Source organism: Nicotiana attenuata, chromosome 7 (assembly GCF_001879085.1).
Source record: "Nicotiana attenuata strain UT chromosome 7, NIATTr2, whole genome shotgun sequence".
In the NCBI taxonomy this organism is placed as follows: Eukaryota; Viridiplantae; Streptophyta; class Magnoliopsida; order Solanales; family Solanaceae; genus Nicotiana; species Nicotiana attenuata.
The window spans coordinates 50,505,600-50,518,330 of NC_031995.1; the positions used below are offsets into that span (position 1 = coordinate 50,505,600).

General features: G+C 35.9%; 1 protein-coding gene across 5 annotated transcripts; it reads left to right on the top strand.

The window, feature by feature from the left end:
* LOC109229067 (probable WRKY transcription factor 2) lies at positions 2,814 to 8,260 on the top strand. 5 transcript variants are annotated; one of them, XM_019394379.1, is made up of 6 exons: positions 2,814 to 3,154; positions 4,459 to 4,893; positions 6,043 to 6,231; positions 6,324 to 7,198; positions 7,296 to 7,454; positions 7,542 to 8,260. In XM_019394379.1, the coding sequence occupies exons 2-6, from the start codon at positions 4,471 to 4,473 to the stop codon at positions 8,089 to 8,091; spliced, it is 2,196 nt and encodes a 731-aa protein (XP_019249924.1). In that variant the 5' UTR covers positions 2,814 to 3,154; positions 4,459 to 4,470; the 3' UTR covers positions 8,092 to 8,260. The 5 variants fall into 5 exon arrangements, with proteins under 5 accessions (XP_019249924.1, XP_019249922.1, XP_019249923.1 ...); XM_019394377.1 differs by having other exon boundaries at positions 3,150 to 3,232; XM_019394378.1 differs by having other exon boundaries at positions 3,150 to 3,232; positions 6,336 to 7,198.

The following is a 12,731-nucleotide window of genomic DNA, read 5'->3' on the forward strand; positions in this document are numbered from 1 at the left end:
TGAAGTACAATAGAAGAAGAGGGAAGCGTATAAGTAAAGGAATAGGTGGCTAAAATAGTGGCCATGATTACTTTGAGAACCGATGAAAGTATTGCTGAATCGTGGGATGAATCGTGTTTCGAGCATTAAATGCGGAGAGACGTGCGTCTAATCAAGCGTCAGAAACTTTTCAAAGAGAATCAGTAAATTTCCCGCCAAGAAAGGTATCTTTACCAACTTCCCGATGACACAAGGATGTGCCGCCAGAAAGCAGGGGACTATCTGTATAGGGTAAAATCGGTTCATATTAAATGCTCGTATAATAGAGTGACATGTGAAACTAGAAACAGATGGAAAGCAAGACAGGTGGAAGTCAAGACTAGGGGCAGCAGTCTCGGTTGGTACCGGGAAGCCCCTAAGAGGAATGTTGCTAATGAAGACAGGTGAATACCTATCACCCGATAGCATCCAATGAAGAATATTCTACAGTATTAAATACATAATCCGTTATAGAGAATATGACATTCATAGCCTGCCGTTACACATTTTTCAATGACCCTCACAATTATCATTTAAGAGGGGCTTGATCCTAGGACCTTGTTCCCTAGGTGACACTATAAATAAGGATTCCCACAACCATCAGAGGGACACAATTTTTTTGCAAACTTATGCTATATACTGTTCAAAGCTCAATAATTCTTTATCTTCTTGCTTCTTAACATTGTTATTACTGCCTTCGGAAGCTCTGCTCCCGGAACCAAGCTCTCTACTATCTTATCTCGTTTTCAGTGCTAAGTATTACATTCTTATTTAATTTTATTTATCATTTTGGGATCAAATCGATTCATTTATCTAAAAACCACATATAAATTCAACTGTACCGTTTTACGGGTAAATAGTAAGACCGAGATTTTTTATTTTCAGAGAGAAGTTCTAATTGCTTACCCTATTCATCATACTTAAGGGGGAAAAAGCATATAAGAAATCTATAAAAGTCAATATATATAGGAAAAAAAATTTATAATCTAAGATTTCATCCTATTACAAGAATCCTTTCTATTCATCAATCATCCATAAAATTTATAATCTAAGATTTCATCCAAAACGTTAAATATGGCAAAAAAATTATGAGTGCTTCTTAATTATTCGTTGACTGGTCCAAATCTTGAATAATATGCATGAAAGGGTAGAGAACTTTCTATATATTCCAACTACTAATCTCAAATGATAGCTCATAAGCAATTCATGCAAAATAACACACCTGAAGAGAGGTTTCAGGTGTGAATAGTACGAATATAGTTTGTCCATGTTGTATTTATAAAAAGATAGATTTTAACGCTTAATCTATCTCTTTTTCACTTTTCGATTATACTAGTTTCTTGATACGTGCGTTGACGTGTTATTCCATACAAGCAGTAAAAAAAATTTAAAATATTATTAAGACATGTGAAATATGACACCAAAATTTCAAAAGAAAAAAATACAAGCTAAAAATAATAAATAGTTTTAGAGATGTAGTGTTGAACTCAAATTGACTAGATAGCTCTGCGAAAATCAATAATTATATTTAGTTAGGCAAGTGTGTTTTATAATTATATAAATTTTGTTCTTATGAGTTACAAACATATACTATGATCGGATGTTTCACCTAATATTTCTTTGTAGATATTGTTCTTGAAGTTGTTCCATTTTGATATTTCAGTGAAATAATCCGTGCAACAAATAAAAAGAGAAACTAATACTTATTTGTACATGAATTTTTTTTTAAAGAATGAAAGAATTAAATGTTTGTAAAATTTTGTGAACAATTAAGTAAGAAGCGACTGACAATAATAGAAACATACTCTAACAACTTTGTTTTTCCATAGTTATGCAAAATTATACAAGAATTTTGAAATATTAATTACAAAAGGTTGAGGGAACCAAAAGGTTTTGTACTTATTTATGAAGGTATAATTTTTTGAAGGGTATCATAGTCACTTAAGTTTATAGGGTTATTTTAGTCTTTCACATTCAACTTTTGATCTTCATGCTTATAATATAGTATGATATGATAATAATGATGATATGATTATTAATAAAAGAGAACATATTAAATAGGTGTTTGTATTAGTACATATACCGTTATCAGTAATACCAATACTTGCTAAACTGATTTATATTTATTCACTCTTAGCAGGCATCTGGGCATAAAAATTGGAGTTGAGTTGAAAAATAGTATTTGAAATTTTAAATTATGTTTGAATATGTATTTCACTTGAAAAAATATTGTAGTTTGTGAGTGGGTTTTTCTAAAAGTTCTGATAAACTTATTTTCAAAAAATTTCTAAAATTTTATAGACAAACATATTTTTAATTTTTTTTTAAGGACAAACGGGGCTTAATAAGAAATGTTAAATTGGAGTTTTAGAAGTAGACGCATTATCTGTTAACTTACCCGACTCAATAACAATAACAACAATAATAGTAATAATTATCTAGCATAACCCCGCAAGTGACATCTGGGAGGGTACGTACGCAGCCTTACGCCTATACTATTTCCGATTAACATACCCGACACAAATATCAAAATTATTAAATGGAGAAAAAGGTATTTGTAGAAATGCAAAAATGCTGTTGCCAAAAACAAATTCGGTGCAATTACTATAGTTGCCATTTGTCCGTTTTATCACAACATTTATTCCCAAAATTGGGCCGAACAGTCAAACTACCCGTTCCATATGGCTCTCTGTCATTGGCTGGTCAAACTTAGATAATATTTCCCATTTGAAGAACCGGGTTTTTGTCACCTTTCTCTTGTCCAGCCCAGCATATTAATCTCAAGAAAAATTGGAAAAGCAAACAATAATGAAATGAATTGTATTAGACAAGAGGAGAGTAGAAAAATCAATCATAATTGTGTGTGTTAAAAGTCTCATCAAAATCCTCAATTCTCTTCAAAAGATTCCAAAACATTTAGAGGTCCACCAAAAAAAAAAAGAACCCCACTTTCAATTTTTATTCATACCTATTATTTTCTTTGCCTAATCAATGATAATCTTGTGACCAAGCTAAGTTATTTTCTCCACAGAGAGAGAAAGACAGAGGGGAAATTGACAGCAAGTTGTGAAGGGGATTGCTTTTGCGAAAAAGAAAAGAAAAGAAAAGAAAAGAAAATCTCATCTCATCTGTTGAGGTCAGGGCCAAATTAAAGGGTCTTTCTTCATTTTTATCATTCTTTGCTTTGACTGTCTTTTTTATGTTATATGTTCAGGTACTTGGCCTTTGTTATTATTACTTATTATTCTCTGATCATCACATCACTTTTTAATGATTGATTCTCCTCCTGGGTTTTTATCTTCCTTGTTTCTCTATTATGTTTCTTCGTCTCACTGCTCATGGTTTATGGTTTCAGTTCGTTCTAGGTACGATGTTGTTGTGTTTTTTCTTTCTGATGACCCTTTTGCCTGGAAAATGTTTTTTTTTTGCTGTTTCCTTATTTGTTAGATCCTGATGTGGTTCAAGATTTAGTAAAGTTGCAAACTTTATTTTCTATAATCAGTCACAGGCAGGAGAAGTAAGCTTCTAGAAATTGGATGGATCAAAATTCTACTTTTATTGGAATGTAATCAATTTTGGGTGTTTGTTCTCCTTTGATGGATTTTTTTTTTTATAACCAAAAAAAAAAAAGAAAAAAGGTATAATGAAGGCATATCTTGTGAATACTTTTATGCTGTCGCCTTCTGATTACTAGGTTTAATTGATGAATGGCAAAGTTACCTAAGAGAATCTACTGCAACAATCCATCTTCTTCACGAGTATTTGCTATTTCCTAGAAATTGGAAAAGGGGAGAGGTAGACGTTGGCCAAAGAAGTATTGGGGAAAGGTGATTAGGTAGGATATGACGTTGCTTTAGCTTATCGAGGACATGACCCTTGACAGGAAGGTGTGGAGGTCGATAATTAAGGTAGAAGACTAGTAGGTAGTCGCGAATATTTCTTTCGCATACCAGGTAGTAGTAGTGTTAAGTATGATATTCTATTATTGTTAGATTTCTACTACTACATGTTCCTTCCGCTTCGTTTTCTTATTATCTTGTTGTTGTTATTGCTTGCTGCTGCTGCTGCTGCTGCTTTCTCCATCTTTCCTTGAGCTGAGGGCCTAACAGAAACCTCTCTACCTTCTAGGTAGGGGTAAGATCTGCGTACACACTACCCTTTCTAGACCCCCACTTGTGGGACTATACTAGGATTGTTGTTGGAATAGGGGAAGTTAATTTTCTTCTTCTTCAGGGAGATGTTTTAATACGTAGAGTGAAATTGACTGGACAGTTAAGTGTCTGATGGCAGAAGTAGCTTTAAGGCCTCTGAGTATCACTCCTTTGATATTGTTAAGAAGCAATCAGTAAATTTTAACGTAGCTGTTTTAACATTTGATGCAGTTTAAAATCTTTGTGACATATATTAATTTCATGCTACTCCTTAATTTCATGCTAACAGTGCCGGCAATTGATGGGTGGGTTCGATGACCATGTTGCCATTATGGGAGATTGGATGCCTCCAAGCCCAAGTCCAAGAACGTTTTTCTCTTCGCTGCTAGGTGATGATATTGGGTCAAGATCAACTTTTGAGTTCCCAAATGAGAATAAACGTGGAAACTTAGCTTCTGAGCCTCAAGAGCATGTTGGCAATTCTGATGGAGCACAAACTGATGCAACGACAGTGAAGTCTGACCAGAAAATGAGCTCTCGCGGAGGACTCTTGGAAAGAATGGCAGCTAGAGCTGGTTTTAACGCCCCAAAACTTAACACGGAGAGCCTTAGACCTGCTGATCTGTCACAGGATCAGGGCGTTCGTTCTCCTTATTTAACTATTCCTCCTGGTCTTAGTCCAACATCCCTGCTGGAGTCTCCTGTTTTCCTCTCAAATTCACTGGTATGTATTTGATGATTAAGTCTTTGTACTTTGCGCCCATCACATAATTGAATTCCCAGATTTAGGTTGCTTATTTTTGATCTATGTTATAATGCTGCAAGTTTAAGAGGGATGACAACAACAAATGGAAGGATATGGCACACAAGTTTAAATACATAAGCTATTGAGTCTGCAATGCGTCAAGAGGAGATGTGAAAACACATTTTTGTATCAATTTTAACAGTTCTACCTTACGAATTTTGTCGATCTTTTATCAAGAGTGCATGATTGTTCTTTGTTGCAACTTGTAGAAATTAAGTAATACTCTCTCCGTTTCTTTCTTTCTTTCATAAAAAAAGAAAAAAAGAAAGAAAGTAAGTATTACTATAAAGCTGTATATTGTATAAGGATATCAGCTTACTTGCTTAGATAGCTATTTGTTGTTAGTCGTTATCATGTTCTACTTGAAACAACTAGCTCATAAATAAAAGTAAACTTTTTTACTTATTTTATGACGTTTTTATGACGTGTTACTGTCACAACTTGTGACTCACAACATTCTCTTTTATATGGAGTGAATTCTTGCATTTTATGGAACTCCATACAATTCTCTTCTGTGCTTCTGAATGGAAGATTTCGTCTTCCGAGTTTGTAGCATTAGCGTTATGATATATTTTTTTGACCAACGGTCTCTTACCTCAAGTTTGCTGCAGTGCAAAGTTTGTTCTGCAATTAGATCTTTCATCTTTGTCCATCTTCCTCTTGCATTTTATGATGCAAAAGCAAAACCAAATGTCAGAATCTTAAGAAGTTGAAGAGTCCTAGTTTCACATCATGGTAGTTGAAGAGTCCTAGTTTCACATCATGGTCCAGATATCATGTTTTAGTATTCATTTTAATCAGGCTTACTTAAGTTTTAGAAGAGAACTTCAAGCTTTGTAGTTACTTGTGCAGGACAGCTGTTAGATTGTTAAGATGCTAATCTTGCAAGATCTTGTTTCTAATACTATATCATTAAAATGCACAATTTGCTTGAATCATTTTGCTTTTGGCCTGATGCGATTGTTACTTGTATTGGGTGCTTGTAAAGTAGTACTTCTTACGAGAAATCTCGTAGTTTTGAAACTGAAGGTTCTCCTTAATGTAAATGCTTCAATCAATGTTTTGTAGGTGCAACCATCTCCAACAACTGGAAAATTTCAATTTGCCTCGGGCATCGAGAGTAGAAACTCGACATTTATGATGGAGGATCCTGATAAGAGGAAAGAGAATGCTTTAGAGAGTATCAATTCATCGTCCTTTTCTTTTAAGCCAGTACCAGAGACTGCTCCATCTCTGTTTCCTGGCGCGACCAGCAGAGTAATCACACTCTCTCAGTCTCTCTCACATTCACTCACATGCACTATGCACAGATTTTCTGCCTGTTTCCAATTTCTGAGATTGCTTGTTAGTCTTGGTTGCAGGTTAACTCGTCCAATATTTCTCAGCAATGCTTTCCAAACAATAAGGTTTCAGTTCATTCGCAGAACTCTCTTCTATCTCACTGTATGGAAGCTACACAAATGCAGACTCAGAACGAGAAGGGACTTCATCAATCATCTGATTTCCCTAGATTTTCTGCTGAGAAGGATGTCAGAGATAGTAATGTCACACCAGACTCAACGAACTTTCAGACAGTTGGTAGTAATGTGGAGCATTCTCCACCTCTTGATGAGCCACAAGATGAGGAAATTGATCAAAGAGTGGGTGGAGATCCAAATGTTGTTGGTGCCCCAGCCGAGGATGGTTATAATTGGAGAAAGTATGGGCAGAAACAAGTTAAAGGGAGCGAGTATCCTCGGAGCTATTATAAGTGCACGCATCCAAACTGTCCGGTCAAGAAGAAAGTGGAGCGATCTCACGAGGGTCATATTACCGAGATTATATACAAGGGAGCCCACAATCACCCAAAACCACTGCCGAACCGTAGATCAACCCTTGGATCCACAAATTCACTTGGTGAACTACAGCTAGACGGTGCAGAGCAAGGTGTAAGTGGTTCTAATGGTGATCTGGGTCGGGCAAACATTCAGAAAGCATCTGATGCTGGAGGTCTTGATTGGAGGAACAACAACCTTGACGTTACATCGTCAGCTCACTTGGGCTCTGCATACTGCAATGGATCAGCCTCTTTTCCTGTTCAAAATAACACCCAGTTGGAATCAGGGGGTGCAGTAGATGTGTCGTCAACTTTTTCAAATGATGAAGATGAAGATGATCGTGGGACTCATGGCAGTGTATCACAAGGTTATGACGGTGAAGGAGATGAGTCTGAGTCTAAAAGAAGGTTTCTATTATCATCGTTAACCTTAATGAATAAGATTTCCAAGATTCTATCATATTGACCTGATTACTTATTTGTTATTATCTCCTTGATAATCTAGGAAGCTCGAGACTTACTCTACAGATATGAGTGGTGCGACTAGAGCCATCAGGGAACCAAGGGTTGTGGTGCAAACTACAAGTGAAGTGGACATACTTGATGATGGATATCGTTGGCGCAAGTACGGGCAAAAGGTTGTTAAAGGGAATCCAAATCCAAGGTATATCACATTCATAAAATTCATAAGAATCCCCAATTTTTACTTGTAAGTTTGTTTGCTAAAATTGATTGATATCCTCTTTGCCAGGAGTTACTACAAGTGCACAAGTGCTGGCTGCAATGTCAGGAAGCACGTTGAGAGGGCCTCGCATGACCTGAAGTCTGTGATTACCACCTACGAAGGGAAGCACAACCACGATGTTCCTGCAGCTCGCAACAGTAGTCATGTTAATTCAGGGGCCTCCAACACCCTTCCAGCTCCAGTAACCGCTCCTCCTGCTCAAAGCCATTTACATAGGCCTGAGCCTGCACAACTTCAGAATGCCATGGCACGTTTTGACAGGCAACCTTCACTCGGCTCATTTGGACCTACCCCAGGATTTAGCTATGGAATGAACCAGCAAAGCCTAGCGAGTCTAGCAATGGCTGGATTTCACCCTAACCAAAGCAAGTCGCAACAGCAGGTTCCTGTCCATTCATATCTGGGACAGCCGCGACCCATGCATGATGGGGGATTTATGTTTCCAAAGGAAGAACCCAAAGCGGAACCTATGTCAGATCCTGGATTGGATCTCTCTAATGGCTCATCGATTTATCAGCAATTTATGAGCAGGTTGCCGCTTGGACCTCAGATGTAAATTTACAAATTTTGCCTTTTCTAAAGATAAGAAAGTTAAAGATGTTGACTTTGGTATTTAATGGGCATAACCCCTACACAACGTCCTATAATTCAATTCTTTGAAGTTTTTTGGTCTTTGTTTTTCCTTCTAGTACTATATATATATCAGCAGCGTTTTATTTGGTGTTTTTGCTTCAGTTTCTTGATATTCTGACAACTAGTTTCAGGTTGTAACGTGGAAAAGTTCCATGGGCATTAAATGTTGTTATGTTCTCTTCCCATGCAAGAAACCTTTAGAAAAGATACGTAGGCAATATTCTTTTATGTATTGAAGCTAGGGGTGTGCATTCGATTTTGATCCTTATCGATAATTACTTATCGATTATCGATTTTTACATATGCTTATCGTTATCGTTTCAATAAGGTTTCGATTTTTTCGATTTCGATTTATCGATTTTTGGGGCTTATCGATTCGGTTATCGATAACACTAATAATCCAAGAGGGATCACAGATAACCATAGGTTCCCAAAACAAACAGATGCACAGCTATTTCATTTCGAACTGTTTCTATGACAAGAAAAAACGAAAGAAAAGGGACACGCACATAGTGAATATTATATATCTCACACGAGTAAAAACTAAAATGAGAGCAATTACACCAAAGAAAGGTCAATTGTTCAAGTAGCAAACAACTAGGGAGAATTTCTGCTCCAATGAGAGGAAGAGTTCAAGTTTGGTCAGTCTAGATGCAATTGCAACTTTCAACCAAGAATCTAGATGAGATGAATATTCATTATCCATAAAGAAACCCACCGTCAGGGAACGTATATGCCTTCCACGCATCAGCTGCATCATGATCTGATCCACACCCATAACAAACTCATGCCTTTCCATCTCAGACATCAGGTCATACATCTCACACGAGTAAAAAGTAAAAAGAGATTAATTACGTAAAAACAAGAGCTCTCAAAACAGATTATACATCAGATCACATCACAAGTTGCTATGGAAGCACAAGCCAAAACCAACGACACAAGACATATGACCCCAAAAGCAAGCACAAGCCAAAACCTTCCTCTGTATAAATGTTACCAACCTATACAGCAAGCTAAACAAAAGCACAAAAGCATACTAGCTGTTGTGCACAAAAGCACAAAAGCTAAACAGAAGCACACACGATCTTGCCATACATAAAATGTAAATAAGACATGATTTCCAGCAAAAGAAACTGTGGCAACAAAAATGAACACGATCTTGCCATATAGAACTGATTTACTTGCGATGATAACTGTGGCAGCAATGGTACAGCAAAAGAAAATGAAGTTCCAACAACTTGCGAATCACCAGTTGATGGGCAGCAAATCAATGGGCAGCAAATCAAGTTCAACTTCACGAGCCCAACTTCAACGTCCATGTTATAGCTATAATGCGCAGCAAATCAAGAATCAACCCTCAAGTTATTAAAGAGAAAAATATTAAGAACTTTGTAATACATCACATTCTTTTACAAGTATATTATTTAAAATGGAGAACTTACATAGCAACTAACAAACTCTAGCAAACATCGTCAGTGGAAGCTTCCTTGCCAAGATTAGTAAAATCTAATAAGAAAATATATTAACAAGTCAAGCAATTAATATATTATTTAACTATCTTAAGCAATACAGTAAAATTAATTAAAATATACATACTTTCCTCGAGTGTCTCAAGAAAATCTAAATCTTCCTCAACATTTACAGGAAGTGATTCACTTCGAAGCCAATCTTGAAGGCACACTAGAGTTTCAACCAATTTAGGAGTTAATGAACTCCTAAATTGGTCAAGAATACGCCCTCCGGTACTAAATGCACTTTCAGATGCCACACTTGAAATAGGAATAGCAAGCACATCTCGAGCCATCTTAGCAAGAATAGGAAATCTAGGTGAGTTGACCTTCCACCAAACCAAGATATCAAAGTCCGGTCTTTCATTTTCAGGATCTTCTGCAAGATACTTTTCCAATTCTGTTTTAGAATCTACACCTCCACTTGCAGCTTTATGTTTCCTTATTTCATCTAAAAGTTCACCTAAACCAGGAGTTGAAGTTTCCATTGTGCTAAATGAAGAGCTTGGAAAAGAGGTAGAAACGTTACCACCAGTATCTTTTGAAACCGACTTAGAGACATACTCATTAAACAATAAACTCATATAAGTATGAACCTCTTTTTCAATAATTGTCCCTTCATCTCCAAACATCTTCTTAAGTACAAAACTAACAGTAGTAAACTTGTAGCGAGGATCCAAAACACAAGCAATGAAAATCATTTTGTTCATTTTTGTTGGTTCACCCCAATACTTCTCAAATTTTTTCCACATACTTAATGCCATCTCACTCAAAAGTACATCTTCAGTTGTTATTAATCGATTTAGTAAACAACAACTTGACCAATTGCAAGAAAATGGGATTTCGATGTTACATAAAGTNTTATCCCAATCAGTTCTGTAAGAAACCTACAGGCTTTCCATCTGAAATAGCATCAAACATAAGATAACGTGACAAGCCGGTATCACGATCAGAATATTTTTTAAGTGCACGCTCATATTCAATAGCTCTGCTCAACATCAAGTAGGTGGAATTCCACCTTGTAGGAACATCTAAGCATAAAGACTTCTTGACAATATTTTCACTTTCACAACATTCCTGAAACTTCCTCAACCTAGCAGGAGACTGTCTAATGTATCTGACTGCACATCTAACACGAGCAATAGAAATACATGACTCTTTTAAACCATCTTTCACAATAAGATTTACAATATGAGCCATGCATCTCATGTGAAAGTGTTGACCATTCATGGAATTGGTTCCCCAATCATCTAATTTGTCAGACAACTTCTCCACGGTCACATCATTTGAACTAGCATTGTCAACTGTGAAATAACTAAGAAATACCTGAGGATTAGCTGATGCACGGAGGTCGCCGGAGCTTTTATGAAACCGGGAAGAATGACAATAGATAGAACTGAGAAGCACCGGACCGGACTAAGCAGAAAGTGAAGACTGAAAACCCTTTTATTTCTGGGTCTACGCACAGTGAAGACTGAAGAGAAGCGGCACTGAAGAAGGGAGGAAAATAGGGTTAGCCGGTTAGGGTAGGGACTTAACTTAAGTGAAGGGAAAGGGTAGTATTATAAAATAAGGGCATATTTGTCTTTTTGGTATTTCTTATCGGTTTATCCATAAACCGATAAACCGAAAGGACAAAATCGAAATCGAAATCGATAACTCGATAAGAAAAATTTCGAAATCGAAATCGAAATCGATAAACCGATAAACCGATATCGATAAACCGATAACAAATAATCGATTCGATTTATCGATAAACCGATTCGAATGCACACCCCTAATTGAAGCAGGGATATATGAGGTTCAGTGTAATAAATCGGTTTTTCTCCAAAAAGAAGACCGAACTCCTTAGGCCACTTTGACCAATGTAGAATTGCTCGGTTGTCTTGTATGATTCTTTGTGCGTCTAGGTAGCGAGTCTAGCTTTCAGAGTTGCGTAAGTTAGCAGCTCTGTGTTTTTCTCAAACATTTTCTTATCTTCTTCACTTAGTAAACCAAGTGAAGAATATATATATATATATATATATATATATATATAGATAGATAGATAGTCTTAAGGTACGCGCTTTACGCGTGTATTCATTTTAATGAGTACATAGCTTTAAAGAATAGATAAATATTATCAATTTGTTTCAATTTATATTGCATAGTTTGACTGAATATGGTATTTATTTAAGTAGGAAACGAAGACTTGTAGACATACCATAACAGATGGAATATCTTATTTAACTATTTTTGATGTGATTACTGATAACTTTTGTGGGAACAACCATGCAAAAGTGTTGCTAATTTTGTAATTTAATACGAAATAAATAAGTAACATAAAAATATTTTTATCACGATTCTTCAAAAAGTTGTTAAATAAGACAAATTGAGAAATTAATACTTTAGGCCTTTAGAAATCTGGAAATAAAGATATTGTCCTTTGGCTAATAAAAAATTGATAAGTGATAATGTAAAATGACCAAAATTGAGTTACTAATATTTTGCAACAAATAACTTAATATATAAAAAATATAGGGATTTTTCATTTGTTGAAAAAATTTAAAAGTAAAAAAAATAAATAAGAATTAATAGCAATCCATTTGTAATATACTTCTTCTTCTTCTTCTTCTTCTTCTTCTTCTTCTTCAAGTTTGCACTTTACCAATTTAATTTTAATTTTTTATACTATTCTATAACCGAATTCGGTGTCTTTTCTAATTTCTTTCATCTTCAATACTCTTCTTATTGTAAAAATAGCACGGTCTAGCCAGTTTTCGGACTGGTCATTCAAAAATAGCCAGCGTTTACCAAGTCAATAAAAAATAGCCACTATTTTGCTGCAATAGATACCGGTCCAGCATAATATACTGGAGTTCGGTGCACCTGTGTATGAACTTCCATCATATTATGCTGGAACTCCAACACACGGAAAGTTCCAGCATAATATACTAGAGATTCGAGCACTTGTGTATGAACTTCCAGCATATTATACTGGATCGGTATACTTTGCTGGAACTCCAGTATATTATGCTGGAGTTCTAGTGTACTTATGCTGGAACTCCATCATATT

What these genes read in the sequence shown, in the direction of transcription:
- LOC109229067 (XM_019394377.1), top strand. An exon ending in TTCCTGGCGCGACCAGCAGA is followed by an intron (nt 6,232 to 6,323) that starts GTAATCACACTC and finishes ATTGCTTGTTAG; the next exon opens with TCTTGGTTGCAGGTTAACTC. An exon ending in AAAGGGAATCCAAATCCAAG is followed by an intron (nt 7,455 to 7,541) that starts GTATATCACATT and finishes CCTCTTTGCCAG; the next exon opens with GAGTTACTACAAGTGCACAA.